At 46.9% G+C, this 23,041-nt stretch overlaps 9 protein-coding genes across 9 annotated transcripts, besides 53 other annotated features; all 9 read left to right on the top strand.

Moving 5' to 3' along the window:
• Window positions 1–23,041: part of a sequence feature (heterozygous, non-Esmeraldo-like haplotype) that runs on past the window's edge.
• Window positions 159–234: a microsatellite.
• Tc00.1047053506959.80 (hypothetical protein, conserved) lies at window positions 334–1,386 on the top strand (the record flags this gene model as incomplete). The annotated part of the gene is made up of 1 exon (XM_809043.1): window positions 334–1,386. One exon carries the CDS (start codon window positions 334–336, stop codon window positions 1,384–1,386), a length of 1,053 nt encoding a protein of 350 aa, XP_814136.1.
• Window positions 1,432–1,454: a microsatellite.
• Window positions 1,898–2,926, top strand: Tc00.1047053506959.74 (hypothetical protein, conserved; the record flags this gene model as incomplete). Its single annotated transcript, XM_809051.1, has 1 exon — window positions 1,898–2,926. One exon carries the CDS (start codon window positions 1,898–1,900, stop codon window positions 2,924–2,926), a length of 1,029 nt encoding a protein of 342 aa, XP_814144.1.
• Window positions 3,285–3,460: a sequence feature (T-rich).
• Window positions 3,487–3,536: a sequence feature (AT_rich).
• On the top strand, window positions 3,539–5,221 carry Tc00.1047053506959.70 (serine palmitoyltransferase, putative; the record flags this gene model as incomplete). Its single annotated transcript, XM_809042.1, has 1 exon — window positions 3,539–5,221. The coding sequence occupies one exon, from the start codon at window positions 3,539–3,541 to the stop codon at window positions 5,219–5,221; it is 1,683 nt and encodes a 560-aa protein (XP_814135.1).
• Window positions 5,430–5,470: a microsatellite.
• Window positions 5,594–5,616: a microsatellite.
• Window positions 5,937–5,959: a sequence feature (AT_rich).
• Window positions 6,026–6,066: a microsatellite.
• Window positions 6,067–6,080: a microsatellite.
• Window positions 6,346–6,391: a sequence feature (CT-rich).
• Window positions 6,514–6,540: a microsatellite.
• Window positions 6,612–6,654: a microsatellite.
• Window positions 6,722–6,765: a sequence feature (A-rich).
• Window positions 6,890–7,909, top strand: Tc00.1047053506959.64 (short-chain dehydrogenase, putative; the record flags this gene model as incomplete). Its single annotated transcript, XM_809050.1, has 1 exon — window positions 6,890–7,909. One exon carries the CDS (start codon window positions 6,890–6,892, stop codon window positions 7,907–7,909), a length of 1,020 nt encoding a protein of 339 aa, XP_814143.1.
• Tc00.1047053506959.60 (hypothetical protein, conserved) lies at window positions 8,484–9,896 on the top strand (the record flags this gene model as incomplete). Its single annotated transcript, XM_809041.1, has 1 exon — window positions 8,484–9,896. One exon carries the CDS (start codon window positions 8,484–8,486, stop codon window positions 9,894–9,896), a length of 1,413 nt encoding a protein of 470 aa, XP_814134.1.
• Window positions 9,915–9,935: a microsatellite.
• Window positions 10,028–10,170: a sequence feature (A-rich).
• Window positions 10,197–10,224: a microsatellite.
• Window positions 10,320–10,357: a sequence feature (A-rich).
• Window positions 10,364–12,355, top strand: Tc00.1047053506959.50 (hypothetical protein, conserved; the record flags this gene model as incomplete). The annotated part of the gene is made up of 1 exon (XM_809040.1): window positions 10,364–12,355. The coding sequence occupies one exon, from the start codon at window positions 10,364–10,366 to the stop codon at window positions 12,353–12,355; it is 1,992 nt and encodes a 663-aa protein (XP_814133.1).
• Tc00.1047053506959.40 (enoyl-CoA hydratase/isomerase family protein, putative) lies at window positions 12,692–13,522 on the top strand (the record flags this gene model as incomplete). The annotated part of the gene is made up of 1 exon (XM_809039.1): window positions 12,692–13,522. One exon carries the CDS (start codon window positions 12,692–12,694, stop codon window positions 13,520–13,522), a length of 831 nt encoding a protein of 276 aa, XP_814132.1.
• Window positions 13,294–13,315: a sequence feature (GC_rich).
• On the top strand, window positions 13,939–15,159 carry Tc00.1047053506959.30 (ATP-dependent DEAD/H RNA helicase, putative; the record flags this gene model as incomplete). Its single annotated transcript, XM_809038.1, has 1 exon — window positions 13,939–15,159. One exon carries the CDS (start codon window positions 13,939–13,941, stop codon window positions 15,157–15,159), a length of 1,221 nt encoding a protein of 406 aa, XP_814131.1.
• Window positions 15,213–15,430: a sequence feature (CT-rich).
• Window positions 15,580–15,659: a sequence feature (T-rich).
• Window positions 15,737–15,926: a sequence feature (CT-rich).
• Window positions 16,171–16,206: a microsatellite.
• Window positions 16,233–16,286: a sequence feature (C-rich).
• Window positions 16,291–16,347: a microsatellite.
• Window positions 16,351–16,387: a repeat region.
• Window positions 16,770–16,807: a microsatellite.
• Window positions 16,835–16,988: a sequence feature (A-rich).
• Window positions 17,241–17,272: a microsatellite.
• Window positions 17,372–17,391: a microsatellite.
• Window positions 17,465–17,504: a microsatellite.
• Window positions 17,568–17,589: a sequence feature (AT_rich).
• Window positions 17,737–17,756: a microsatellite.
• Window positions 18,383–18,432: a sequence feature (A-rich).
• Window positions 18,570–18,612: a sequence feature (T-rich).
• Window positions 18,706–18,735: a microsatellite.
• Window positions 18,770–18,799: a sequence feature (A-rich).
• Window positions 18,804–18,867: a sequence feature (T-rich).
• Window positions 19,122–19,161: a microsatellite.
• Window positions 19,328–19,380: a microsatellite.
• Window positions 19,395–19,424: a sequence feature (A-rich).
• Window positions 19,470–19,517: a sequence feature (A-rich).
• Window positions 19,572–19,594: a microsatellite.
• Window positions 19,594–19,617: a microsatellite.
• Window positions 19,620–19,694: a sequence feature (A-rich).
• Window positions 19,805–19,829: a microsatellite.
• Window positions 19,932–19,971: a microsatellite.
• Window positions 20,194–20,213: a microsatellite.
• On the top strand, window positions 20,389–22,122 carry Tc00.1047053506959.20 (hypothetical protein, conserved; the record flags this gene model as incomplete). Its single annotated transcript, XM_809037.1, has 1 exon — window positions 20,389–22,122. The coding sequence occupies one exon, from the start codon at window positions 20,389–20,391 to the stop codon at window positions 22,120–22,122; it is 1,734 nt and encodes a 577-aa protein (XP_814130.1).
• Window positions 20,539–20,580: a microsatellite.
• Window positions 22,315–22,346: a microsatellite.
• Window positions 22,363–22,394: a microsatellite.
• Window positions 22,624–22,644: a microsatellite.
• Window positions 23,015–23,041: a microsatellite.

The following is a 23,041-nucleotide window of genomic DNA, read 5'->3' as shown; positions in this document are numbered from 1 at the left end:
ATATTATTTTACATTGTTATGTCTGTGTTCATAGTCTTTTTTTTTTTGTTGTTGTTGTGTGTTTGTGTGACGATAGAGACAGAGAGTGTTGTTTGGTAACGCGCAGGCAAGCGGAACAAAACTGGAGAAAGGTATTTGGCTTACTTTTGTTGCAAAGGATACGTATATATATATATACATACATAACCATCTACGTATCTGTATATATTTATATATTTATATTTATTTATTTATTCAACGCCCTCTCTCTCCTGCCTTGTTTTGCGGGACTCAGCAGCAGGGAAGAGGAGAGAGAGGGACAAAAAGGGGGTGGAAAAAGGAAAAGTGAGAGCAATGAATATGAATGATTTATTGTTTCAGGCCGCTACGCAGACGATTGATGCGCTTAGTTTTACACAAAGCCATGTCATTGATGAGGACTTCCGCGCCCATAGTAAAGCCACCATTAATTCCGTTCGCTCTTTGCAGCGTGAGCAACGCAGTCGCATTGAGCAGAATTATGGCCCTCGTGCCGTCTCCTCGGACGCCATCGCGGCGCAGCTGAGGGCCACGTACCGCGGGGAGACGACGTCACTTGAACTCATGAAGGAAGCAAACGAACGTGGTGTGCCACCGGCCTTTATGGCAAACATGTCACATAGCAAGTGCCAGGTCTTCAAGAAGGAAATGAAGCGGCGTATTCATGAGTGGGAGCGCGCGTTCCGTGAGGAACACGGAGTCGCCGTGACAGCGCATGACAAGGCGTCGTTGCATCATGTATACGAACTTTACAAAGCGGCGAAAAATCGGCTGAAGGAGACGGAGTCCCCACGGAAAACCGTCTTTGAGCCAAAAGTAGAAGATACCTCCGAGCTTCACCAACCACAATATTATGAAAAAAAACATGAACCATATCAACCGCAGCAGGCGGTGTATGAGGGCGGTGGGAATAACGGAGATGCCGGTAGGGATGAAAGGGGCGGAACGGTTGGGGTGCAGCCTTCTCAAATTAGGAGCAGCCAAATGGATAGTGCTGGTAGTAAACAGTTTACAGCACCGGCTTCCGTAACGTCTTCCATCAATGTGCCGCGGCAGAACTCCCCGGCACGGCCTATTCGTAAAGGGAAACCAGCGAGTCAGATGTCTGACGATGATCTTGCAACGGAGAAGCGGTATTTAAAATACATCCTTCATCGGTTTGAGAGTGACTTTGAGCAAAAGAATGGTCGCCCCCCGACGAAAAATGACCGACGGGTATGGACAGCGGAATACACTCGTTACGGTGAGTTGAAAAACGAGATTCTCCGTCGCTCAGCAAATGGGAATCAGGGAGAAGCTTCCAATGTAGAGGGGGGAGCCCACACCCGTGTTTCTGCGGGTCCTGTTACAATTCCCGAAAACTTTTAGTGTTTAGATCAATATTTGTACTTATATTCCCTCTTTAATTCTCTCTTTTCTTTTTTTTTTTTTTTTTTCCTATGCGTCCATGCGTTTTGATTGGGGGGGGGGGGGTCACTGTTATTGTTTCATCCCTTCCTTTTCTCATATAGCTCTGTGCGGGATTGTGACGGTGCCTCTGTATACACGTATTTGCTCGCGTGTAATTCTATGTGTATGCGTGCAGGCGCATTGTCGTTTGTTTGCTTCTTTGCGTTTCTTTTTTTTTTTTTTTTTAACCTTTTGATAGCCGCATGGTGCTGTTTCTTGTTTTTGTTTTTTTTTTTCTTCTGGCGCCTTTCCGTCGTCATTCCTCGTGAAATATTTTTGGCGATTATTGTTCTCGTTGTAACTGTCTTTCTTCTTTGTTGCTTTTGTCCCTTTCCACCTTCTATAGGGAGTGCGGAAGAAGAAAACAAAATAAACAGGGATAAACGAAGGGAGGTGAAGAGGACACGGCGTGCGGTGGTCTGTTCTCTGCATGCCGCGGTCGCACAAGATGTCACCCACAGAAGAAATGTGTGGGGCTTGCGATGGCAAAGTCTCCGAGTGGGGTGGCGTTGAAATGGAGCAAAACTGCATGTTTAGTCTTGCCGATTACGACTACCCCGACAGACATCTGTTGCGCTCCTTCTGCACCGCCCCTGCCATCCCATGGAGCGCCTTCAACCCCATTCGAGGGAATATCGCATTGCCCAACGAAATTTCTGCAAAGGGCATTACGGAAAACCTTGCAAAGCTATCCGGTAGCAACTGCAATCGGAGCAGCGGTGCCGGTGGCAACAACAACAACACGAATGCGGCGGGAGCCCAAAACAGCATCGCGGAGCCTGTGAAATCCATTGCTAAGTTTTTTGAGGAGCTCTGCCCGGAACTTTGTGGAGAGAAGAAAGACTCGATGAACCGGGGGGCCACCTATCTATTGTTGGCTGTCGTTACAGGGAGTGTGGAAATTGCACGGCGCTGTCTGGAGCTTGGGGCAGACCCAAATAATATGAGTTTTCTTAGCGACCCCGATGTCGCTGTAAATCAGATGCAGCACGGCTACAGCCCGATGTTTATCGCCGTCATCGCAGGAAGACTAGATGTCATTTCACTTTTGCGTGAATTTGGAGGCAGTATTAACGTGTATGATCGCTGGGGTCGTACCCCGTTGCATGCCGCCCTGGCGATAGGAAATGCGGAGGTGGTGGAATGGTTGTTGTCGGAAGGTGTTTCTCGTTGCATTGGAAGCTGTGTCACAATGTTGCCTGAGAACACCACGTACCCCGGACTGGCACCGCCCATTCCTGCCCTTCAGAACCGCCCCAAGCCATGCAGCAACCCTGCGGAGGCGGACTTGTGTCACTGCCGCCTGAAGGGACCAAAGGGATATTGTGGTTGTGTGGATGACATGTTCCTTCGCTGGTCGTATGATCGCCTGCAGGCAAGTTGGCTCTCCGGAATGGACCTGAGCGCACTGTCGGCAAAATATGCGTCAGGCACCCGACCTCCATCGTGTGGGCGGTAGTGAATGAGCAGAAAAGAGACAGGGGAAGAAGGAAAAAAAAAGGAAAAAGCAAAAGTTAAAAGTTGACTGCAATTTTTTTTTTTTTGGGGGGGGGGGGTCTTTGGTATGAGACCCCACACCCCATCGATATATTTCTTTCTTTTTGACCTTTTACCGTTTGGGCATGCGTTAATGACGCGATGCGCATTAAAAAAAAAAAAAACATTTGTCTCCAATGGTTTCCTCCACAGTAGTCATACTCTTTTTACTTGTTTTTGTTTCTACCTCTGTTTTAATCCTTCATTGGTGTTTTTTTGTTTACGTGGCGCAGGGGAATATTGAGGTCATAAGGGCAAAACAAACAAACAAGCCGACAGACAGAGAGGCAAAGAAAAGGAGAAGGAAAAATATAGAGAGACGTGAGCTGACAGTTGAGGAAAAGGGAAATAAAAATAAAAAATAAGTCAAGAAAAGGAAAAAAAAAAGGAAACGAAGAGAAGGCGCTCAGAAAGGAAAAGGAGAAAGTAGGGCAGCAACAACAACAAAAAAAAACAACTAAAACTAGAACATAAAAGGGTTACTTTATATTTATATTTGTATTTATATTTACATTGTTATTATATCTATTTTTCAATGCCTTCATACGTGACAACTGAGACCCTTATTGATGTTAAGGGGGAAGTGGAGCAAATCACGGCCAAGACCGACATTTGGATGGGCTCCCCCTCGGAGACATGCAACAAAGAGAGCACCACAACACCCCCTCTTTCACCGCAAGAGACGGATGATGCACGTCAAGAGGAGGAAGAGGTTGCGAAGACCTGTCAGCAAGCTGAACAACCGCTACAAGAGCCGAGGAAGAATGGTGAGGAAATGGAGTCCTGTTCTTTACTGTTCAAAATTGGGGTGTACATGTCGTTTGGCATGTTGACCTTATTTTCTTTATTTTATGAATTCTATTACAGGCTTTTTCAGAAGGAAAAGGAGCGGGATGGATATGCGCCATTGTTGAAGGGTTTTGACCGATATTGGCAGAAATATTTTTATCAACGTATCCGTGACTGCTTTAATTATCCGATTGATTCCCGCCCATCACGTGTCATTGGCGTCATGGAGCGTGTTTCTTACGATTACAATGAAAACTTCTCCTTAACTGGGAATATTTTACCTTGTGTAAATCTTTCTTCTTACAACTATCTTGGCTTTGCGTCTGATATTCCGAGTATTACGCGCCAAGTGCTTGACAGTATTGACCGGTATGGAATTGCATCATGCAGTCCCCCGCAGCTGGCAGGGCAACACCAACCCGTTGTGCAGCTCGAACGCGCCATTGCTGATTTTTTGAGCAAGGATGATGCTATTGTCTGTGGCATGGGGTTCGGTACAAACTTTCGTGGGCTTCCCGCCCTCTTTGGGAGGGAATCGTTGGTCATCTCAGACAGCCTCAACCACTCATCGCTGGTGAACGGCATACGCATGTCCGGCGCACGCACAAAGGTATTTAAGCATGACGACTTCCAGCAATTGGAAACAATTCTGCGAGAGGCGGTGGTTCTTGGGCAAAACCCCCGCGGGGAGTATTTGCCGTGGACTCGGATCATTATCATCATTGAGGGTATTTATAGTATGGAGGGCGAAATTGCCAATTTGCCGCGGGTTGTGGCACTCAAGAAGAAGTACGGAGCCCTGCTGTTTGTAGATGAGGCCCACTCCATTGGTGCGATTGGGCGTACGGGTCGTGGCGTAACGGAACACTGCGGCGTTGATCCGAAGGATGTGGATATTCTCATGGGTACCTTCACAAAGAGCTTTGGCGCCATTGGTGGTTATATAGCTGGGGAACAGAGGGTAATTGATTACCTGCGTATACACAGCTCCATCTCTCTTCACTGCGACACGATTGCCCCTCCTTGTGCACAGCAGGTGTTGGCTGCCCTGGAAGTGATTTCTGGTCGTGACGGGACGGATATCGGTCGAAAACGCATTCATCAACTCAAAGAGAATTCCCAATTTTTAAGACGGGGTCTCATCGCCCAAGGCCTCATTGTGCTTGGGGACGACTCCTCACCGGTGATCCCAGTTATGTTGTACCGCACGGGTGCGATGCCAGTGATGGCGAGGGAATGCATGCGACGAGGCCTTGCAATTGTCATTGTTGGGTATCCGGCTACACCACTTCTGGGTGGACGCATACGTTTCTGCGTTTCCGCGGCACACACCCGTGATGATCTCCAATTAGTGCTGGATGTCATTAAGGACATGTCTAAGCACGTGCAGCTTCAGCTTCGCCCGATTCCAAAGTCCTTGCAAGAGTAGTAATGAATAACCAATACTAAGATCTCAGTATCGTCTGTATATATATATATATATAGTGATTTTCCTTTCTGTTGTACTCTTTGCCCCTGTCATTATAGTTTTTTTAAATTTGGTTTGTTTGTTTGTTTCTGGGGCTGACTTTTTTATTTCTTTCTTGTATTGTGTGTAGCACCTCTTCTTATTTCAGAGGTTTTTACAGCCCCCCTCCAAAAAAAAAAAAAAAAGAAAAAATTAAAAAAATAATAAAAACAGTTTGTGTAAAGAAAAATAAAAAATAAAAAGAAAGGGAATGAAAATGTCTTAACTGCCGGTCTTTTTGTATCGATGCCCTTTAATATATCTGTATTTATGTATGTATTTATGGTATGTATCTTTTTTTTTTTTTTTTTTTTTTTAGCGGCATGGCCCTGGTACGATGGCATCAAGCCGAGTATCCGCACCGCTCTTTAAGAGACATGGGGGCGTATACATGTATGCATGCATGGTGTACATGTGCCTGGGCGAGGGAACAAGGGACCAGCGAAAAGGAAAAAAAAAAACGAGGTGGGTGGGAGGGGGAGGTAGATGAAGAGGAGAATGAAATAGCCGTAATTTATAACACAAAATTATAAAAGTAATTTTATTGTTTTCATGTGGTGTGTGGCTGAGAAAAGAAGAAAATGAAAAAAGAAAAATAAAATGGTATTATTAGTAGTAAGAGGTTGTTGATGGCAGGAAATAAAAAAAAAAAAAAAAAAAGGTCAAGCAGTTTTTTTCTTTTCATCCCATTTTTTTTTTTTTTGCGTTTTTGTTTTTGTTGTTTTATTATTTATTTATTTATTTATTTATTTATTTATTTATTTATTATTTCTTTTACTTTAAGTAATTATTTGTGTCTCCTGTTAGGAGTGCGACGCCAATGTCTTTTTTCTTTTTTCTTTATTGTTGTTGTGTGTGTCTTTGCTTTTAATTTATATGAAGAGAAGGGAGAAAAAAGGAAAAAAAGGATACGGAAGTACTCCTTTTTTTAGATGAAAAATGGGAAATGGACGAATGCGTGCAATAAAAGGGTGGGTGGGGTATGAATGGAAGTTAAGATGATATCGTAATGCCACCAAATAATACACCCGAGTGCGTACGTGAGAAGAGAAAGTTAGAGAGAGAGAGAGAGAGGGGAGAAAGAAGAGAGAGGAATGGGACGCTTGGCTGTTACTTCTGGCACGGGCAAAAATTGGGTATTCATCAACGTGCCGTCTTTAATGCACCGTGTGATGTGCGGTCCGCATTACAAGGGAGTTTAATTTGTTTTAAAGGGGTGGGTGGATTGGTGGGTGGGTGGGACGCAGGTATGGAGGTCCTCTGCGCTCAAAAGTAAAGGCGGAAGTGATGTAAAAAAGACGGTAGGCGCAAATTTCTTTCTTTTCCTTTTTTTTTTTATGTTTTTTTTTTTTTTTGAATGCATCTATTTATATTTCCAATTGCCTTCAGTTATGCGTAATTGTAAGTGGTGATTGTACAATGTTTGTTTTTTTCGCTCTTCTTTCCTTTTTTTTTTTTTTTCCTTTGTGTGTGCGTGTCCGTGGATATATTATATGTGTATTTGACTTTTCTTTATCTCGTGCGTGGTCTACTCCGTTCTTTTACTTCTGTTGTATTTTATGCGACTTTTAGTTGTTTCTTGTTTGAAATATGCTGCTTTCACTACTTGTCACCATTGGATTTGCCTTGGTTGTAGCTGTGGCGGTTCTCGCGGCGTGGAGTGTGCAACAAGTGCCCCCCTTCAACATCAAAAGCTGCCGTGCGTTGGTGACTGGCGGCAGCGCGGGTATTGGTTTAGAGACCGCCCGACAATTGGTTCGTCAGGGTGCGAAAGTTGTTGTCATATCGGCGCGTCGGGTGGATCTTTTGCGGGCGGCGGCTGAGGAGCTCCGTAGGGAGGTAGGGAAGACCGGCACGCAGGTATTTTACGTGGAGATGGATGTGAGCAATGAGGCGTCTGTTGCTCACGCTGTGGAGGAGATTGAGACGACGATGACTGGTGGTGCAGGACTTGACCTCGTTGTGTGCAACGCCGGATTTTCAATTCCAGCACGTTTTGTTGATACATCGTCTGAGGATGTCCGCAAAATGATGGAGGTGAATTTTTTTGGATGTGTGCATGTGGTACGTGTGGTGCTGCCGGCGATGCTTGAACGTCATTATGGACGCATTGTACTGGTGAGCAGTTTAGCTTCACGCTGTGCAATTGCCGGATATTCGTCTTACGCCGCCTCCAAAGCCGCCGTGCGTGCCTTTGCCCACAGTCTCGACATGGAGAACAGTTGTTTAGGGGTGCGATGCCAAGTTGTTTGCCCGCCGGATATTGAGACGCCAGGGCTACAGAGTGAAAACCTTCTCAAGAGTCCTGAGTGTAAGGCAATTTCTTCTTTTGGTGGCAATGTCCCCTACACAGCCGAGGCTATGGCAAAATGCATCGTAAAGAATATTAAACGATATCGCTTTGAAGTATCCCTGGGAATGGATGCCGTGCTTTTGGGTTTGGGATCTGCTGGTATCGAGCCGGCGACAAGTTTGTTGGAGCTCACCCTCCAGTTTTTCTTCTCTGGGTGGTTGCGGCTAGTCATGGCAGCCTACTCCAAGGTGCACTATGAAATCGTTCGGCGTGTGCGTGGAAGGGAATCCACCACAGTGCATAAGAAGGATACGTGATATCATCACTCCACCTCCTCCTCCTTATGCGGGTGAAGTGGTGGTTGTCCATTGTCCCCATGTATCGACATCTTTTTTTTTTTTGTAGTAAAGAGCTTTAAAAAGAGGGGCGAGCGTAATTTTGTTTTTTGGCTCTGGTATGAACGTCACGTTTGTGGAAGCGTGCTGCTTGTTTGATTGTTTCTTCCCCTCTGCGCATGGACATGGGCTAGGCATAAATTCAGTGGCAAATTCTTTTGCCCTCTCTTCCTCTTTCTGTGTCTTTATTATTATCATCATCAACATCATCTTTTTTTTTTTTTTTTTTATGTGGGAATTTCGATGAATGCATCACTGCCACTTTGGTACCCCAATTTGTCGGCCGTTTTTCTTTCCCTCTTACTTTTGTTGCCTTTGGGTGTCGTTTTTTGCCGTGCATTGGCTTGCGTTTGTTGATTCACCGACAACTTTTTTTTTTTTCTTCCCATCCCTCCACTTACTGGTTGTTGTTGTTGTTGCGCTAGTTAATTTTGGCGGTTGCACATAAACACACCGCCACTATATTTATTTATTTATTGTTTTGTATGTCGGAGGCATGCCGTACTTCGTGAATTCGTTGAGTGGTCGTGCGTGTGGGCTTCTTGCGGGAGCGGCGACAGCAGTTTTATTTGCATTTGGCAGCTTTAGTGATGGAGAGGCGGGGTGGCTGCGTCGTGCACGACGGCAAGACACCGTTCCCCTGTTTGATGCCAGCGCTATCGAACGGGTGGAGGAATACGCCCGATACCCCTGCCAGGCCTTCCCCGGTTACTCCGTTGTGGTGTCGAACTACTACACCCGCGTGCAGACGGATGACGTGCACAGAAACGGCGACGGCGGCGAAACGCTCCTCAAAAGGCTGCTTTCTTTGTTTTCAAATGACACGCACACCGCCGCCGATCGCGGGGATTCTTCGGCCGATGAGAATTTGTTGCATCTCGTGCGCGAGGTGGTGGGGGATTCACGGGCGCCGCTGCCAGACACGGACACTTCCACCACCGCAGTAAATTCTCCGTTTGTTGCCTCCTCGACATGGCCACTCGGTACGGCGAAGTACGCGGCTATGACAATGGAGCCGTCGTCTTCCTTTTCAGCTGCGGGTGAACCCGTTGACGTGATGCGACGTTTGGCGGATAGAACGACAAACCAGTCGCTTATTCGCTGCGACCCCTTTGCCTCACCATCCATGAACTGTGTGGCCGATGCGAGTTATTTGGGGGCGCCGTATCTTCGCATGATGTTGAGTGCTTTCCTTCTCCTGCCTTCGCCGTTGCCGCGATTGCGTGTGGCGGTGCTTGGCGTCGGTGGTGGTTCCCTCCCATCATTTCTGCAGCAACACTTTTCACGGGACATCATGCGGCTGGATCTGGTCGACGCAGAGCCGCAATGCTTCCGGGCAGCAGTGGAAGACCTCGGCCTCCGCGAGACGATGCGAGGGGGTGCGATGTCGTGCCATGTCTCGGACGCAGCCGCATTCCTAAAGGGGGCCGTCACGGGGCTGAGTGAGGACGCAGCCGCTGTTTTTTACTCCGGCGCTTCACCACCGTTCGTCAAGGAGGCCCCTGTAGTTGTCAAGGGTCGACAGCGCGCACAGCGTTATGATGTTCTTTTTGTTGATCTTTTTGTGGGCAGCACGCCCCCCGCGTTTCTCGCTTCTTCGTCATTTTTGCAGTTGTGTCATGGTGTGTTATCGTCGGTGGGTGTGGCGGCGTTTAACCTGCCAGCACCTGATCCCGAGTTTATGGTCAGATGCCGTCGAGTGTTTGGCCGCGGTAATGTTTTTCAGATACCCGTGCCGGCTTCCGCCAATGTTGTGGTAATTGCAAGACGCGTCGTTGGGAGTGAAATGGTCGACGGCGTGCCCATTTCACGTCGTCATTTCTATAGACGGGCGGAGGCACTGCAAAAGTCGCATGCGTTGCCGTATGATCTTGCAGGCCACTACCCTTTTTGGTGGCGCTTCTGGTGAGGGTGGGATCGTCATGACTTGTTGTTGTTGTTGTTGTTGCCATTGGTGGATAAATACGGACGTGCATACGCAGTGGCTTTTTTTTTGTGTGTGTGTGCCTGGGTTTTATTGGCATAGTGGGGAAACTGGGATTTTTTCTTGTGGTTTTTCTGCTTTTTTTTTTTTTGCAGCTCTTTGTAATTTTATTTCTTTTCCCTTCACGGAGTTGTTTTTGTTGTTGTTTTTCATTCTTCCAAGGGGTCATTTCTATTTGTTGCTTTTTTTTTCTTTTGTTGTGTTCATGCGTCCGTCACCTCCTCATTTTTTATTTTATTTTTTTTTTTTTTTTGGTTGCTGTGTTGGTGGTTGGTTGGACCTTGGAAAGGTCGAACTTTATCCACCATTCACGTCAAACCAAAGAAGGAAGGAATTGAGTATTTAGGGTTGTTTTTTTTTTCTTTTTCTTTTTCCCTTTTGTTTTTATCGTTATGTCAACAGCGGTGTTGGCAGCACGCGCCTGTGCACGGACGATATTGTGGCAAAGTCTCCGTCTCTCTGCTTTTCAAGGCGCCGTCCCACATGTACTGCTCGTGGTAGACCGATTGCCGTGTACGCTGCAGAAGGTGCTTCTTGAGGGTTATATGCAGGAACTGGACGCCATCAACATGGGGTCGTCCAACCCGGTAGAAGGCCCGCCTCGTCTTGATCTCGACCTTCTTGCAACAACGCCCTCCTACAGCAACGGATTGGACAAGGACTGGAAGGTGACATACGGTGTATTGCCCTTTTCCGCAGGGTCCTTCTTGGAGGATGTGCAAACATTGCAGGCGTTTTTGCGTCAGTGTGGTGCGCCCGTTGATACGGAAGAAGGGAGAATTGGTGGACAGTGGTCAGAAGAGAAGATGAAAGGTGTCCTTGACTCACTGGCACCCATTTTGTCGCCATACCGTGCGGACGACAATGCCGATGGCTCTGTTGAGTGGAAAGATGCCCTTCTTCACACTTTGCGTGCGGGGCAGCCACGTGAGTTGCTGGGCTGTATACTCATTCAACGTAATGCTTTTCAGAATGAACTGGAGAAATACCGCCTGCGACTGGACCTCTTTAAAATGGGTCTCCGAGTCGCCGAACATAACCACCTGGAGTGTATGAGTCGCACGGCAGATACTCTCGCCAGCGGGAAGGATGGCGGAAGCAGGGAACGATGCTTGGAGGAAGAAGAGATTATTTATTACATGCAATCATGTTCGTTGCAACCACATGTGGCGGAGTCAATGGGACGCGCCATTGCCGATTCCATTGATGCATTGAGCTGGTCGAGACGAACCGTTGCTGCTGATGGAAGCGATGGCGTCAAATTGGACGTGGTACCGCCCGCATCCTTCTATGAGTCACTGTCCAACGCCGATTTGTTGTCCGTCTACAACGCGGGAGTGCTCCGTTGGGAGGGAAGTTGCTACGAGAAGAACACGGTCACGGGGATGGATCCTTCCGCCGCGTCATGGAATATTAGCGGTCCAGGGGCACCACTTCGTATCATATGTCAAGACGGTCAAGTGTTGAGTTTTGAAGGCGGACTGGAGGAGTGTTTGCTCAACACCGGCTACTATGCCGCCGCACACGCACCGGAGCGTAATTGTGTTCAGGGTCACCGTCAGCGCTTTCCTGTGCGTGATGCCGGTGAGGCGAATAAAGTGGAAGAAGGGGCGGAGGAAAAAGAGGAGGGAGACATTGCATCTATGCGCAAGGCCAGCGATGCAGAGAAACGAGGGCGTTTAAAAAAGAAGGAGTATTTGGCAATGTTAAAGCGTACAGGGAAGAAAAATACGGCGGGACGCACTTCTTCCCCATCTGATGAGAATGACGATGGCGTTCGCCGTCGTGGCAATGATTGCGGGGCGTGTGTAGGAAGCAGTATTGGCGGAACATTCCCTGTTGGAGAGGTCATCAGTGAGTCCTTTGACCTGAGCAAACTGAACGGATCCTGCTCCGTCTTTGCATACCCGAGCCTCTTTAAGGAAGTCACCATGTCGGATCTAAATCCGGTGACAATGCGCATCGAGAATGGGATCGTCACGGACATTGGGCCCAATGCGCCGGAGGAGCTTGTGGAATTGGTCAGTCTGGTGCGACAGGCAGAGGGAGCGTGCTACGTACGAGAACTTGGTATTGGTCTCAGTCCGCATGTGGGCAGGGGCCGCATTGTCAGCGATGTGACGGCGTTTGAGCGTCAATTTGGCGTGCACGTCTCACTTGGGCAGCGTCATCCACTCTTTGTAAAGCAGCCGGCGAAGCGTAATGCGGATGGATCGGTGGCCGTGCAGGTGGATGGACCGGTGCTGAAACGTAAGGCGGGAAAATATCACATTGACGTCTTTCTCGACGCTGCACGACTTGAAATGGGTGCATTTGTGGTCGATTTCACGAAGGGTGTGTGTTCTTTTTCGTCGGCGGCGGCGGCGGCCGTGTCGTGTGCATGAGAGGTATTTGATAAAAGGGACTGAGTGAAAAAAGACGGGATTGGAGAAGAGGGAAAGGACTGGGGTGTGAGATGATGAGCCGCAGTTGACGAGTTTTTCTTTGTCTTGAGCCCGTTGCTTCCTTTTTTTTTTTTACACTTTCTTTATTGCACCGCAATGGGCATGCCTACCTGTCTGTGGCGACGGGAGGGAGAAGCCCCTGTGATATTATCCCGGTGCTGAGGAAGGAAGGGACGGTGCAAAAGCGCAGGCACAGACACACAAAGAAAAAACACGGGAGGGGGGGGGGGGCGACTTTTTATTTGCGTGCTGGGCTGTCTTTTGGGGATTTCAGTCATGCGGCGTACCATGTGGCTTCACACGACGGCGGCGCATCTTCTCCTGGATGGCGAATGCCGCCTCACACGGATGACCGATCATGTTGGCGTCCTTACACTCAACCGTCCCTCGCGAAAAAACGCGATTGGTCAGACACTCCTTCGTGAACTAAGCGAGTGCATCCGCATGTGCCGCGACCCGGCAAATGCCATCCACTGCCTTCTGCTTGAGAGCCAGGTCGACGGTATTTTTTCTGCCGGGGCAGATTTGAAGGAACGTCGTACCATGTCACTTGAGGCATCACGTGCGTTTGTGAAGAACCTTCGCGACACCTTCACCGCGTTTGAGGATCTGCCGATGCCAACAATTGCCGCGGTTGAGGGCAAAGCCCTTGGTGGTGGCTGTGAATTGGCACTTTGTGCCGACATGCGTGTGGCCGGTGCGGCGGCGATGTTTGGGCTGCCGGAGACGAGTCTCGCGATTATTCCCGGTGCTGGTGGGACGTACCGTGCCCCAATGGCAATTGGTCTCAGTCGCGCGCTGTATTTTATCTTGACCGCGGAGCAGCTAACGGCCGAGCGTGCGCTGCAGTTTGGTCTTGTGAATGAAGTCGTCCCGGAGGGCGGGGCGGCCGCGGCCGCGTTGTCGCTGGCTGAACGTATTGCACGCAATGGGCCAGTGGCGTTGGCCGCGGCGAAGGCGGCGGTGCGTCACGGGTTTGGGCGGCCGCGTGAGGAGGCACTACGGGGCGAGGAGGCGCAGTACGACGTTGTGCTGCAGACGGAAGATCGTGTGGAGGGGCTGCGGGCATTCGCGGAGAAGCGACCGCCAAAATACATGGGGAAATGAGGGAGAGGGAGGTGTGTGCATATATATATATATAATAGGGAGGGCGTGGGAGCAAAGTGAACGGGGTGGAAAATAAAAGGAACCAAAAACAAAAATCAAACATCACGTGCGTGCCGAGAAGGAAAAAAAAAAAAAAAAAGAAGTTTGAGAGAAATTTTTATTACCGCCCGTCATATTTCGTTGTTTTTTTTTTTATTATCCCCCTTTGTTGTCATCGTTATCTTCCATTTTATTTTAATTTTCTTTCTGGTGCCTTTACCCGACGTCATCTGCAGTAAACTGCAAGGAAAAACAACCAAAATAATAAGAAGAGAACCACTCAAGCAAAGAAGGGAAAAGGATTGCACATCCCCTCAGCGGAAAAGAAGGAAGAAACAGCAAACAACATCTTTAAAGGCACAAGAAGGAGAAGAATAATGTCTTTGGAAGACGACTGGAAGAAGAACCTCCTTGCACCCAAGAAGGATACACGCAAGAAGACAGAAGATGTTGAGTCTCGGCGCAACGTCACCTTTGAAGAATATGGTTTACGGCGTGAACTGCAGATGGGCATCTTTGAAAAGGGATTTGAGCGGCCGAGCCCTGTGCAAGAGGAGGCAATCCCCGTCGCGCTGCAAGGCAAAGATGTGCTAGCACGTGCCAAAAATGGTACAGGGAAGACGGCTTCCTTCGTCATTCCCGTTTTGGAGAAAGTGGACACACGAGAGCCACATATACAGGCACTTTTGATGGTTCCAACCCGTGAGTTGGCACTGCAGACGGCGCAAGTAACAAAGGAACTTGGGAAACACATTTCAGGACTTGAGGTGATGGTTACAACCGGTGGAACGACCCTGCGTGATGACATCTTGCGTCTTCAAAACCCTGTCCATGTGCTTGTGGCGACCCCAGGTCGTGTGGTGGATTTGGCGAGCAAGCGCACGGCGAAGCTTGACCGCTGCCGCATCATTGTGCTTGACGAGGCAGATAAACTCCTATCACAGGAGTTTACGGAATTGATAGAGGACCTTTACACCTACTTGCCTGCCGATCGCCAGTCTCTTCTGTTTTCCGCCACCTTCCCTGTGACTGTGAAGGACTTTGCAGACCGTTACCTGCGCAACCCGTATGAGATCAACCTCATGGAGGAACTGACTCTGCGAGGTGTAACGCAGTATTATGTCTTTGTGGAAGAACGGCAGAAAATTCATTGCCTGAACACACTCTTTAACCGCCTCCAGATCAACCAATCCATCATATTCTGCAATAGCGTTAATCGGGTGGAGCTGCTGGCGAAGAAGATCACCCAGCTCGGTTATAGCTGCTACTACATTCACGCCCGTATGCAGCAACAACACCGTAACCGCGTCTTCCACGACTTTCGTGAGGGGCATTGCCGCAACCTTGTCTGCTCCGACCTCATTACTCGTGGTATCGACATTCAGGCGGTTAACGTCGTGATTAACTTTGACTTCCCCAAATATGCTGAGACGTATTTGCACCGTATTGGCCGCTCCGGTCGCTTTGGACACCTGGGCCTTGCGATCAACTTTGTGACGTATGATGACCGCTACAACGTCTACCGCATCGAGAAGGAGCTCGACACGGTAATAAACGCCATTCCGGGTGAGATTGACCCTGAACTCTACGCCGCATAAGGCGCAGGCCTGGAGGCGGTGGCAAAGAAAGCCGGGGCGGGAGGGAGCACGGTGAGAGAGAGAGAGAAGGAGAGGAGAATAAAAGGAGAAGAGGAAGAAGAAAACCAACCAACTGAAATGACAGCGAGAAGAAGGAAGGAAGGAAAGAACAAACAAACAATGAAAAGAAAAACGACGAAAAAAAAAAAATAGAAAAAAATTTCCCCTCCCCTCCCTCCCATAAAAAAAAAAAAAAAAAAAAGGGAAAGGCAAAAAGAAAAGAAAAAAAAAACGTCGGAATTACACACGCACTCAAGAAACGAAAAAAGAACGAATGAATCGAGGAAGAAGAAGAAGAGAAAAGCTCAGAGGCCGGAAGGGGTGTGGGTGGAGTGATGGCCTTCAATGAAAGTAATGCAACGAGTGGTGGGTGATGTGAGGAGGAACAAAAAAGAAAAAACTAAAAAAAAAAAGCAAAAAAACAAACGAAAGGCGGAGGAGGAGGAGAGAAGAAAACAAAAAGTATTGTGATGGGGAGAGGGGGGAAGCGTGAGAGTGAAGAAAAGGACTGCACTGCACTGCATGGAGGACGGACACAGAAGGGAGGGAAAAAAAAAGGAACAGAAGAGCAGAAGACACAACAACAACAAAAAAGAAAAAAGAAAAAAAAAGGCCTACTAGAGGAGGATGAAGAGGGAAGTGACAGGTGAAGACAGGGACGGGGAGAGAAGGAGAGCAAGACGAATAAAAAGGAAGAAAGAAAGAGCAGGAGTGAGAAGATAGAAAGAGGGGAATACCCAAACAACAGCGGTAGTGACCAGAAACAAACAGAGATTTGCAATGGGGGACGTACATGATATAATATATATGTATATGTCTGTATTTATTCGTAGAGAGAGAGAGAAAGTGTGTGTTTGTTTGTGTCTTATAGTGTATAGAAGCGAAGAGAAATGAAGGCAAGTGGTTTGATGGGAATGAAAGAAGGTGAAATGAAGTGGGCTTACATGCACACATTCAATATCCATGCATGCGTATAAATATATATATATATATATATATATATATATACGTGTGCGTGTGTGTGTTTTTTCTCTGGAAGGTGGAGGAAGAGGCGAAGTGGGTGTAGGGGAGAGGAAGGGGAGGGGAAGCTCTCACACGTACATACATATTATACACACATACACGTACAAATACATGCACGCACGCACAGACAAGAAGAGGGGGAAGAAGAAGAAGAGGAGGAGTAGGATTGGGAATGTAATGCCATTTGGGAAATGGGGAAGCAGGAAAAATAATAATAATAAAACAACACAACACAGTGGAGGAAACGAAGGCATGAATCACCCGCATGTATGAGGAGGATGGAGAGTCAGACACAAAATACGAGAGGGGAAGGAGGGGAGGGGGCAATAAAAACGACGGCATCACACATTCTCACCCGAGGAGGGGGGGGGAAAAAGAAGAAAAAAAAGAATTCACGCAGAGAGAATGAGAGAAATGCACAAAAATTACATGCGGAAACGAAGCGCCGACAGGGGAGGGGTGATGGTGTTGGTGATGGCACGAGTGTGAAGGGATGAGAAGGAATCCACTTTTCACCGCCCTTTTTTCTTTTCTGGACTTTCTTCCCCTTTTCTTTTCTTTTCTTTTTTTTTTTTTTTTTTTTTTTGCAGATGTTTGACATCTTATTCTCGGGTTTCGTTTATTATCCTCCTTTCCCTTCTTTTTTGTTTTTGTTTTTTCTTCTGTTTAATTTTAATTTTAATTTTAATTTGTATTCTTTTTTTTTGTTTGTTTGTTTGTGTGTGTGCGTGTGCGTGTTTTTGTCTCCCGTTTGTCTGTCTGTCTTTCCGTGGGCCAAAATGAGATGAAATATGCGTTGCGGTTTGTGATGTTTGTAGACGTGTGGACGGGGGTGCCGCGTGTGGGCGCCCTCATGTGTCTGTACGATACGACGTCGATTTTGTTGTTGTTGTGAAATGCAAGCAGACATGAGTATTGCATCTCTTCTTAATCCTACCGGTAACGCATGCACATGCGTGTACATGCGTGTGGATCAATGGCAAGAGAGAAGTGCGAGAAGAGGAGGTCAAGAGAGAGAGAAAAAGAAGAAGAAGAAAAAAAAAAAAAAAAAGAGGGCGTAAATGGGGAGGAAAGATAAAAAAGGAGGAAATGAAGGGAAGGGAGAAGACAGCGTAATCGATCATAAAAAATAGTGATATGCATTTGCTATTAATAATAATAATAATAATATAATTATATATATTTACGGCATGAATAACTGAAAAGGCAAAAGGCAAAAGAAAAAGAAGACAGCAGCCGCAGCAAAAAAAGAAAAAAAAAAGAAAAAAGGAAAAAAAAAAAAATGTGACACGCAATTATCGCAACGGAAAGAATAAGTGAAAACACACGCAAACACAAACACGCACATATTTATAAAAAAAAAAAAAAGAAGAAGAAGAAGGCATGGTTACAGCGTGAAATTGAATTTAATTTGCACGATTTTGTTCTTCTTGTTTCGGTTTGTGTATTTATTTATATTTACATGCATTTTTGTGCGCACATCTACCGATGACGAATGAAAAAGAAAAAAAAAAAGGTGGTGGTGGTGGTGGTGGGTGGGTGGGGGGAGAACGGATGAACATCGGCAGGCGACCACCGGCTTAGCGGCGGTCAGTAAGACATGTGGGCGTGGAATGAAGAGGGGAAAGAAGGGAGGCGCGATTCCCTCCACACGTAATGGCACGTAGAGCAGGAAAGAAGGACACATACAGACAGGCAGGCAGGAAGGCAGAAAAGAGAAGAAAAAGAAAAAAAAAAAATAATTTCTTGTATGACTTTTGGAAATGACTGCTCGGCTGAGCAGAAATCATCTTTTCATGTGTCTGCATGCCTGCATTTCTGTGTGCGTCCTTCTTCCCTTCTTTCTGACATGTAGCCGCTCACTGCCCCTCTTTTTTCCCCCTTTCGATCAGTGTGCCTTGCGGGTGGTTGTAGAGAAGGGGATGCGGGCATGTACTCTTGACAATGAAGATGGGAAAAGAGAAGGAAAGGAGGAGGAAAAGTAATATTTCTTTGCATACATGTCTTTCCTTTTCTTTTCTCTGTTTGGTTTTTGCGTGTATATAAATATAAATACGCCTGACCTTTCATTATTATTATTATTATTCTTGCGTATCGTGTTGTGTGTTTGTGTGGCGGCCTCGTTTTTTTCTGTTTTTTATTTATTTATTTTCCCCTTCATTTTTATTTTATTTTATTATATTTTTTTTTTTGTGTTATTTATTTTATTTTTTCCTCCTGCACTCTCTCTCTCTCTCTTTCTTTTTTTTGCCACGGAGTTATCAACGCCCAGCAGACTTTTCTTCTTCCCTCTTCCTCCTCCCACCACCGCAGCACCTGCAGCAGCAGCGGCACTTTGATTTGTTGGTAAACAAGAACAAAAGGAAAAGAAAAAAAAAAAAAAAAAGGAAACGGTTACTTGTGAAGGGCTTCTGTTTATTGTAACGCCGTTTTTTTTTGTTTGTTCGTTTGTTTGCATTTTTACCCAAATTGTTTCTGCTTAGCCGTCGTCGTCGTCGTCGTCGTTGTTGTTGTTTTGTTGTTTATTATTCTTCCACTTCCTGCTGCCTTTTATTTTTAATTATTTTTATTTTTATTTATTTAAACAAAAAATAAAAAAATAAATAAATAAAAATAAAAATAAACGAAAAAAAAAAAAAGAAAAAACGATCTTCCCCCTCATGTGTCTGTTGTATGCATGCATGCATGTATGTGTTGTTGCCAACGGCAGCGCTCTTTCCCGTGCAGGGATGAAAAATTGTGATGGGATGAGTGGATGAATAACAATAAGAAGGGGGTAGAAAAAAGAGAGGGAGGGGAGGGGAGGGGAAAGAGGGAGGGACGTGCCTCTCCACGGAAGCACGCATTCACCGCCAGCTTGCATGGGTGTGCACCGTCGTAATATTGCCTGACTGCATGTCTTTTTTCTTTTTTTCCTTTTTTTTTTTTTTTTCTTTCTTTGTGTGTGTGTGTTTGTGTTTGTTTGGCCGGCCTTTTGGCTCAGTCCATCTCACACAAATATGCGGCCGCCACAATGGCTCCTCCTTTTCTCTCTTCTCTTCTGTGTGTGCGTCCGTGTTGTGTTGACTTCTTTGAGTCGAGTGTATCGCCTGAAAGGGACTTCGCCTTTTTTGTTGTTTGTTTGTTTGTTTGTTTTTTTTTGTTTTTTTTTTTTTTTTTACTGGGCCCATCTCTCTTTTCTTTTCTTTTCTTTTTTCTTTTCTCTCACGTTATTTATTTTAATTGTATGATTGTGTGCTTGAGAGGGATTTTCTTTTCTTTTTTTTTTTTTTTCTTTTTTTCTCTACTTCTTTTTTACACGTTTTTACACTTGTCTAGTTGAGCTGTGTACATGAGTGCATGCATGCACGTCTCTCTCTCTCTCTCTCTCTCTGTGTGTGTGTGTGTGTGTGTGTGCCTTTTTTTTTTTTTTTTCCCTCCCGCTTGCTTTTCTTTTTTTCTGTTTTTTGGTGTTTTTTCTGTTTTTGTCTTTTCACTCACTCATTCACTCACTCCCAAAGAAAAGGAAGTAAAAAACAAAAACAAAAAAACAAAAAACTACACATTCTTCCTGACTGTATTCCATTAAATATTTATGTTTATTTCTCTCTCTCTCTCTTTCTCTCTCTTTTTGTGTGTGTGCGTGTGCGTGTGGGTGTTTATTGCGCCCCCACTTCCCTTTGGGGAGACGGAGGCGGCTGCGTAGTCCTTTTCTTTTTTGCTGCAGCGGCTGCTGCTGTTGTTGTTGTCGTTGTTTTTGTTGTTGCTGTTTTGCTTTTTTTGTGTGGATATTTTCTTTTCTTTTCTTTTATTCTGTTTGGCTCCCTTCTTTAAAAAAAAAAGTAAGTTTGGTTCTGTTTTTGTCCTTTTGTGGGCGTTTGTGTGCGCACCCGCTCGCATCAGGCGCAGGGGGACAGAAGAGAAGGCAACACAAAAGCGAGAAGATATTGAAGGAGAGGAGGGGAGGGAGCGGCTTTTTTTTTTTTTTTTTTTGGCAGGCAGGCAGGCAGGCAAGAAACGGAAAAGGGGACGCTTCATTTGCAACCAAAAGGGTGTGTTTGTGTGGGGAGGGAGGGAGGGGGGGGGGGGAAAATTTGATAGAGAAGGAAAGGAATAAAGAAACCGGGGTGTGGCAGCAAAAATAAAAATAAAATAAAGAAGGAAAAAAAGGGGGAGCACGTCAGTTTGATGCATTCAACCGAGAAGCGGGGACGAGAGGAGACGGAAGTTGCGGCGGTCCCAACCGTACACGAGACAGAAGGGGTGGTGGTGGTGGGCAAAGGGGATGATGATGTCAGGAAGAAGAAGAAGAGGCCGCATCTGGAGAATGACGCCGATAATAATAATAATAACAGCACCACCAACAACAACAACAACGACGTCACAGACACGTTGGACGCACATAAGAAGTTTGCAGGTCTTCGGGAGGAGCGGCCGCAACAAAACGAACCTTTGCAACATCCTCCCTCCGTTAACGAGGTGTCAGTAGACGGCCGGGGTGAAACGGATGGCAGTGAGGTGGGGGCGAATGATGTTGATGTGGAGGAGCCCACACTTTTCTTCGGCCCCACACATGCGGCGCGTGACGAGAAGAGGAGTGATGGAAGCGGCGTCGATTTACGGTGTGTCGCCTCCGGTGGTCAAAATCAACGACCGGACGCGGCGCATGATGGCTGCCGTGCCCCTCACACCGTCGGTGCGGTCACGACTTTGTATTCATTGCGGCAACTGGAGGAACTTATTGGCAGTGCACCTCTTCCCATTGCTCATGCGGGTGTGTTGAACGTCACGCCATCGTCATCGTCATCGGCCCCACCGTCGCTGCGTTTGAGGGCGGGCGAAACGGTTCTCATTATGTTGCATCGGTGTAAGGGAGAAGCAGGAGTGTTGCCGCAGCACACGACGGAACAGCTCTCAAATTGCCGTATCTTTTTACTGGATCTCGGCGAGCTGCCGCCGTGTGAGTACGAGGAGAAAAGCGATGTGGCGTGTCCGAACGGCCATGATGAACGAGGAGTTGCTACCGGCTTCCTGCAGTTGCCTCCGACAGACACCCTCCTGTCGCTGGCGTCACAGGGGGCACACGACATGGAGCACGTCATGCGACGTGCGAGTTCGTTGCTGTGTGTAGATGAAGTATTGAATGCAAACGATGCCGACTCCTCCAAGTCCCAGACGTCCGAGAAGGGCGGTGGCGACGAGAACGCATCCGCAGACGCCACCCACTCGTGTAAACGTGAGGAACTCGCTCTTCCAGCCTTAGTCATGTGGCGAGCGGAAGGAGGGCTGGCCGATGAGTATTGTTACCCGAAGGAAAAGGGAAAAAATGATAGCCATGCCAACAACCACGACAATCCACAGCCGCCGTTGGCCGGCAGATACCATCATGGACGACCGTTAGTGGTGAAGCAACTGACGTCGTTGGATCAACTGCACTCCTTTTCATTACTGACACCTGTTTATACGGTGACACATTTTCTTCGCACGGTATGTGAAAAGGCGCTTTTTCCGGATGACCCCGCTGCAGGTGCCTCAGGCACCCGATCTCTTATTTACTTTGGTGCGTCATGGTGCCCGCCGTGCATGCGGATTGTACACGCCCTTCCAACAATGATGAAGGAGGATTTTCCCAGCAATATGACGTGCTCCGTGAAGGCTGACATGGACCTTGCCACCCCGTTGTTTGAGTTCTTCGGGGTGGAGATCATCCCCACCTTTGTCATCCTTGACAATGAATCGCTGCGAACAGCCGGGGACTGGAAAGCACTTCGTAGTTGCTCCATTTCAGAGGAGGCCCTGTCGCAGATCTATGAGGGCCTACGCCGCAGCGAGCTAGGACGTATCCAGAACTCACAACGTGTTACTGTGCGCACGTTTATTGAGAGACACTCGGGTATGCTGAAGTTTGATGAGGACTTTTAACAAAACACGAATGAGAGGGGCTTCCAAAAGTAACGAACGCAACCAGACACACACACACGTACATACACAAAAAAACAATACATGCTCCCCCATGGTACTGGCGCGTCGTGAAGATTTTATACGCATGAATCGTGTGCATAAAACGACGCGGAAATTATACTGGAGATATGTACAATTATATACATGCATATTTGTGTGTGTGTGTGTGTTTGTGTGTGTGTGTGCCTGTTTTACTGCCCGTTTTATTTTTATTTTTATTTCTCTTTTTCTTTCTCCTCATGCTTCCTATTATTATCACCGTTATTTAACTGCTTTTTGTTGTTGTTGTTGTTTTTTCTTGCGTGTCCTCCCTTCAATTGTCGTAACCCTCGTGTTTTCCCCGTGCAGGAAAAGAGAGTGAGAGAGAAGGAGAGGCAGATGGAAGGGGGGAGGACCTTTTTAATAGAATCCATAGAGACTGCGGTGGGTGGTTTTTTTTTCTTCTGCCATTTGCAAGGAACCGTGTGTGTGTGTGTGTGTGTGGTGGGGCAGTACACATGATGTGTTGCATGTACATGGCCACTGTGAGGTGTTTCTCTGTCTGTAACGCACCGCGTGTGAGAAGAGTACAGAAGGTGGGGGACTGGGATTGGCATGCATCCATCAAAATGTTGCGGCTCCACCCTCAGCAATATGCACGCATGCATGTCTATTATTACCATTATTATCATTATGACGTTACGATTACATCTTCCCTCCGATACGACTGGAGCAAAAGTGAAGTTTGAGGGGGGCGTAAAAGGAGGTGGACCCCTTCTTTTTGTTGTTGTTGTTTTGTTTTTTTACGCCTTTCCTCACAAACTTCAAACAAACGAAGAAGAAAACAACTAAAACAAAAAGAAAGAATAAGAATGGGGAGGGGGGGGGGGGGGGGGGGGGG

The sequence above is a fragment of the Trypanosoma cruzi genome, genomic scaffold (genome assembly GCF_000209065.1).
Source record: "Trypanosoma cruzi strain CL Brener 1047053517127 genomic scaffold, whole genome shotgun sequence".
NCBI classification, from domain to species: domain Eukaryota; phylum Euglenozoa; class Kinetoplastea; order Trypanosomatida; family Trypanosomatidae; genus Trypanosoma; species Trypanosoma cruzi.
This window is presented reverse-complemented; position numbering and strand designations above follow the sequence as displayed.